Below are 6,281 nucleotides of genomic sequence, written 5' to 3' on the forward strand. Positions count from 1 at the left end.
TCCCTTATATTATTGCGTGATGGAGTAAAAACTAAACATCTAAAGTGCCAAAAACCTTTGCACAGTATAATAGTGTACAGTGTTTGTATGTATTGTGCTTCTGCGTTTTAAACTTCAACAAATTTTAGAAACAGGAGACAGAATGAAAGAGAGAGGGACAAAGCGGTGTTTGCTTTATTTTCTCCAGCTGTATAAATGCATAAATGATTAAAAAGGTAAACAAACAAACAAAAAAGTACGTTAAACAGTAAACCCTTTCATACATTAAACACATTTCAAGTTTGCAGAGAAAGACTGAATTTAATATGACACCACATTTAATGCTATTTCAACAGGGCCTTCCTGTCCGTAATTGTAAAGATGAAAATGTATGAGCCTGGAGTCTAAAGACTGGTGGTAGAAGGCAGTAACTCATTACTGTAACTACTCATTAGGAGTACAGTACTGTTTTGTAATTTTGTAATTCCCAGCTCATTCAGGCATACTGAAATCCTCATCAAAATGTAATACTTTCTGGACTGTACACATGTGCATCCAAAGAAATGAAGACTTGGCCAATACTGCAGAATAAGATGTGTTTTTTTTCTCCGAATAACCTAATTTTAAAGGAAATTATCTAGGAAGACCAAATTTAATTTCATGGCAAAACTGAGCTGCCTGTTAATGAGACCAGGTTGAATAAATTACCATCCAGATTCACTTCTAGTGCATAACTACGACATGCAAATCCTAAACCTAGAGTGGGTCAGACATAATAAGGCCGATCAGTGTGACCATGAAACAACAATGTTTACAAAGAATAAAACTAATACATTAAAAATATGCAAAGCTTTTCAGGTTTAACAGGAAGGGTTAAATAAATACAATTAAAGTAACAAAAAAAAAATATTCCAAATTAAGCAAATTTTATAATTGTCAAATCTTTTAAAATAAAATGATCACCTGTTTCACTTGCTGGAAGAAGAAAACGTATACAAAAGTACTAATCCCTATCAAAGATGGCTTCCATTTTACTAATATGGATAATATTGCATTTTAAATTCAGGACTTTTGTCCCTTTTACAAATGTGGATACCTTTGTATTATATTAATACCATAAGGTACTGGCTGTAAAGAGAGTATTCCAATACAGTGATAGGAATATTTTTAACAGATACATCTTTTCATCAACTGTCTTACATGTTTGACAGTCCAATGAAATGGATTGTAAAATCTCAGAATTCAGATCCATTTGTGGGGATGAAAATTAAAACCTTCTCTCAGGTGATGGCGGTACTTTTCCGTCGGTAAGCAGTCTTCCACAGGCTGGAACCAGGAGGCCAGAGCGACCTCTAGTGGGTGTATGTGTGTTTGTGCATTCACATGTCTGGTTGCCCCTGATGTACGGGGGCTGCCTGGTAATCCCTCAGATCTGCTGCTGGGGCTTCTGGGAGATGCTGAACATTCTGTTCATTTACTTGTTTTACACGTTCCTCTTCCTCTGTCTTTACTTCATGTTGAAGTATCTCTTCCTCTTGAGGCTTAATCTCTTCATGAGCCTCCTCCCTTTGTTCCAGTGCTCCTGCATTCCCCTCTTTAGCACTGGGGTTTGACAGCTTCTCCTCCACCGCCACCTCCTGCTCCCGGCGAGGTGCGCCGCTGTTGCTGGAGACCTTTAAGGTAGAAAGTGTGATGTAATGTTACTGCAGTGAAGCTGTGAATAAAACTACCTAGATACAGCTCAGTAAACCAAAATAAAATGCACACTAAAATGTAACATTACTTCTGTCTAAATGTTAATTGGTGATTAAAAAAAAAAAAGCTTCCTTCAATCAAAATGTCAAATGGAAGCAAATTTTTCAAATTGACAGCTGATTTTTGCTATTATAACATACTTGTATTTAATGACAAAAACAAAATACAGAATTTGACAAAACAATCCCAAACTCAAGGTCCAATTTTTTTATTTTACATCATATATTTGACTAACTACATTTATATTTTTATAATTTTTATGAATTTGAAAAACCTTGAGTAGTGATTACTTTGTCAATTACTATTGGCATGTGATGAATAAACTCTCATGTTTAAAATACATAATGTTTATTTTGTCAAATTTAAATATCAAAATCTCATAAGTTTTATCTCCAGGTAACATTGAATTTTTTGGTGGTTATGACATGTTGCACCAGTAGATATACAAAAAATTCACAGCAGTTCAACTCATCACAGATTTTTCCTCACTATACAATCATGCTGCCTGAACAGGCCACCATATAATTTAGCCCACTGTATTTTGTCTGTTCTGGCTTAAAGACAACCATTACACTACATAGGAAAGAGCTATGAATACATTTGTATGAATGGATATGATTGTGTTCATGCACACAGTACCTCTGTGTGAGGTAATGAAGGAGAGAGCAGCTCTGATGGCGCCAACAGGCCATCCTGGTTTAGATCCTGAGTCTGGAGTAAAAAATCTACCGTGGGCACCACCTGAACTCAGGAAACACACACACAGACACACACACAGGTAAGACAAACAGGCCATTCTAATACAGGTAGATATGTATAACGAGGCACAAATACAATGGCAGTTCAAACACACAGCACACACAGCACACACACCTACAGCCACTCCTCCTCACCAACTCATTGGCTTGCACTCCCGGTGTATGATGGGAGTTATAGTCTGAAAGTAACTTCATCATCTCTAAGCCATCCAACAACCCACTGCGATCGTAGTCATACAGACGAAACAGGAAGAATACCTCTGACACAAAACAGGAGAAGAGCGACATGTTTGAAAGCAAACACTTTGATATGCTGCGGAGGAGGATGTACAGTAGGAAAATGCCCAACTCTTTACACACAAACACAACTTCAGTGATGTTAATAATTGATAGTATGGGACACAAACGTTCTACCAGAATCACAGACAAAAAACTTGGAAAACCTCTGGTCATCGGCATAAAAAGATTCAAAAAGCCAAAGTCATAGAAGATGACTTTATTAGAACCTGAGACCTTTTTACAAATTTCAGTTAGCAACTGTCTGTAAAAATGAGAGTTTCTGTATTTGGTAACAATGATCAAAGGGAAAATCCTGTGTCACACCAGTAGGTGGAGATATGTACCTTGCTCCCAGGTGTTGATTTCTGGTCCTCCTTGGCCATCCTTCAGACTGGATTGAATGTAACTCTGCAGCAACCTGTGGTCCACACAACACACAGGGCATTTCAATCCATCAGTAAAACAGTACAAGCCAAGAATTAACACTCAGGAGTCAGAATTGGGAAAGAGGACAGAGTCATATTGTAGATACTATTACACTGGCTGCTAAAGCAGTGAGAGGCAAAGGAGAAAGACAAATTTAGGGTTAAAATATCTTGGGTGGATTGTTTAAAATCGCCCTCTGCTATTTTTGTATGTAGACTCTTGACCCTTCCTAAGCAGGCTGAGTGGTACTTTAAGTACAGCAGTGATCCTGTATCACATATGACCACAGGAGGGCAGACTTTTTGGCTACTTCTTTTATTTTAGGCTAAGTCTTAACACATGACTCAATGTACCAGGAGGAGGTGCCACCTCATCAAAAAATACTCATTCATTCATTCATTGATTTTAAATCTATCACACCTTACATAAGGCAGATCACAAGAGGACACCCTTGAGGCAACAGCGGTACTCACCGAGCCTTTGAGCTGCTCTGCTATTCTCTGTTTATGATGTATGGGTGGCAGTGCTGTTTCAGGTCATGCTACTTAGGAGGAAACACGTTTTGCTTAAAGATTAAACCAGGTGTTTTCAGTGTCTAGACAAGGCAAGTTTATCTGTATAGCACCTTTCAAAAACAAAGCATTTCTACATAAGACATGAAACGTCATCATAGATATGATATATCTAAGACAAGATATAGGGGAAACACCTGAGATGGCTCTTGTGGTATCATTCGCCTAAAATATTACAATAGTTCAATCCCATGCACAGGCCATAGCTGAAGCAATGGTCACAACAATAGCAGCATCGTGAAAATACTTCAACACTCCTATTACAATTGAAAAAGTTTACATCTGCACCCAAAAATGCGCCTTCTGTCCATTCAGACTGCACACAGGCCTCCTGTGAATGCATTTGTATTGTTTGCTGAGGGAGGTGCAGATCCCATCAGCTGCAATTCTACACAGCTGACAAACATTTTTCTCCACTCAACGGACTCGATCTAACAATATGCCAAAGTAGTGTAAACATCCATTAATCTTATCAGCCAGCGGGAATTTGTGGCCACATTGTCGCTGACACACTATGACACCGAGTCCACAAAGTGGTTACTTTTCTCATTTTGTTCCTTGAATAAATTAGACCTGTGGTCCATTACGGGTCAGTACATTGTATTGTACAGTAACAGAGATGTGAAGAGACAACATGAAGCAGTGTTATTGCACATGTAATCTTATCAGTTTATGGTTCAGGCCACATCATTAGCACAACACAGCAGCCAAAGTCCACAGAGTGAACAGACAGTAGCTGCTTAGTCCACTAAAACCAGCTCACCTGCGGTCCTCCTCTCCAGAGCCAAAGGGATTAGGTAGTGCTACGGAAGAAGGATGGGCACCTACTGATTCCTCTCTGTGGGATGAAGTAATGAAAACTGGAATAAAAAATATGTCCAAAGGCCTCTTTTCTTTTACTTTCATTTCATTTTTTTAAACTTTATTTTACAAGGCAACTACAACAGAGTTTGTTCTTTTTGCAGGAAATGCTAGCAACAGATATGTACCCTGCTTAAGAAAATGTCTGCTTGAAATATCCAGTGTTACAAATCTTGGCCATTCTGATATTGCAGCCCTTGATGACATGTTTACTGAGGACATTCACTTCTTATTACGATAAAAATGCATCTATTATGCCAAAAAAATCTTTATGCATATTTACTTGAAAGATTAAAAACGTTTATTTCTTGGTTTTGTGTGAAAAAATAGAGAAAAAAGAAAGACTGAAGTAGGGAGATGGGTTTACCTTTGTGTCCCTGGTAGACCTGGTGCAGCCGGGCACAGGTGTATGAGCAGGACCAGGCATAGGACACATGGGACCAACTTGCCCAGGGGAGACTCCATGAACGCACCTACAGGCACAACACAGCCATGTTATCCACCTCTTATCACATCTGTACAGGCCACTGTCATGAATCTACCCGCAAACAGTCAACACTTTTACAACAATATTGAGAACATTGAGTATCACAAAATTCAACTAAATAAGCATAAGTGGCCTTTTGCAGAACGCAGAACTGGTATCTCAAGATATTTCGTGGTTGGCATAAAATGATAATGAAATTTCCAATGAATTAATGTTAGGGACATGGGGGGGGGGGGTTTGAGGGGTGATGGTTGCATGATGTTTAAGTGGAAAGTGGAATTTCCACATGGCTCATGCTTCTATGTAGCTATCTGCCAAAATACATCCACATACTCATAACCTAGTAGTCATTCGTACTGTTGGCTGTGTCAGATAGTTAATGTCCATCTCACCCCTACTGCCTACAAATAAAACCCGATTATTGAATACATATAGCAGCCCTGCAGCCTTAAGGTAAAACCAATTAAAACCTCTGCCTCTACTTATAGCTCAGCGTAGCGCATCCACACTGTCCCCACTGGCCAGTGAGTATGTCCGTGCGTCTCCAAGCCACTTAGACAAGCAGATGTTTTATTCGTGGATCAAAGTTGTTTGCCTCGGACTGAACCGGAAGGGGCAAGGCGCGCCGCTTTATCCCCCCTGAAATGCCCGGACTAATGAACCAGCTCCATCGCCTCTGCGGGGGCAGCAGCGGCGGTGCTAACGCCGACGCTCACGCTTCCCCACCTGAGCCGCAGCCGACGCCGACAGCAGCGCTGTAAACACCGGTCCGGCTCTGAACTACAGCCCCCGCACTGAAGCAAAAAAAGAAAAACCGACGACACGACGACCCGCCGGAGCGAGAGAGAGGTCAGCCCCGTTTAGCCCGGCGAACGCGCGTTTATCAAGCTGCATCTAGGTGACACCGGAGCCACATGCACACGCCCCAGTAAGGCTCAGCGGCATCCGATAAAACCCGGGCTGCGGTGCCCCACGTCTGTATTCAGATTGATGGCGAGCCTACCTGTCTGCATGGTGGATGCGTGGACAGTAAAGAGCTTTAACTCAGGCAGGGCTCGGGGTTTACAGGCTCATATCGGGAGAGCACCTCTGTCCCGCACCGCCCTGCTCGCGCCTCCTGGTCTGCACTGCGCAACGGCGGCTGGCCCCCCCCTCACCCCACCC

The 6,281-nt window shown here is 41.1% G+C and overlaps 1 protein-coding gene across 3 annotated transcripts; it reads right to left on the reverse strand.

Annotated features, from left to right (window-relative positions):
- Positions 1–197: 197 nt before the first annotated feature.
- Positions 198–6,255, reverse strand: cgref1 (cell growth regulator with EF-hand domain 1). Of its 3 annotated transcripts, none has more exons than XM_040130795.1 (7): positions 6,121–6,255; positions 4,998–5,103; positions 4,533–4,607; positions 3,116–3,189; positions 2,628–2,752; positions 2,374–2,475; positions 198–1,652 (listed from the first exon to the last, which is right to left on the reverse strand). In XM_040130795.1, the coding sequence occupies exons 1-7, from the start codon at positions 6,128–6,130 to the stop codon at positions 1,359–1,361; spliced, it is 786 nt and encodes a 261-aa protein (XP_039986729.1). In that variant the 5' UTR covers positions 6,131–6,255; the 3' UTR covers positions 198–1,358. The 3 variants fall into 3 exon arrangements, with proteins under 3 accessions (XP_039986729.1, XP_039986749.1, XP_039986739.1); XM_040130815.1 differs by lacking the exon at positions 6,121–6,255 and adding an exon at positions 5,671–5,704; XM_040130805.1 differs by lacking the exon at positions 6,121–6,255 and adding an exon at positions 5,475–5,503.
- Positions 6,256–6,281: the final 26 nt, after the last annotated feature.

Source organism: Xiphias gladius, chromosome 1 (genome assembly GCF_016859285.1).
Source record: "Xiphias gladius isolate SHS-SW01 ecotype Sanya breed wild chromosome 1, ASM1685928v1, whole genome shotgun sequence".
NCBI classification, from domain to species: Eukaryota; Metazoa; Chordata; class Actinopteri; order Istiophoriformes; family Xiphiidae; genus Xiphias; species Xiphias gladius.

Coding starts and splice junctions, on each gene's coding strand:
- cgref1 (XM_040130795.1), bottom strand. Junction 3,190..4,532: donor TCTGGAGAGGAGGACCGCAG/GTGAGCTGGTTT, acceptor TGTGGACCACAG/GTTGCTGCAGAGTTACATTC. Junction 2,476..2,627: donor GAGTGCAAGCCAATGAGTTG/GTGAGGAGGAGT, acceptor TCCTGAGTTCAG/GTGGTGCCCACGGTAGATTT.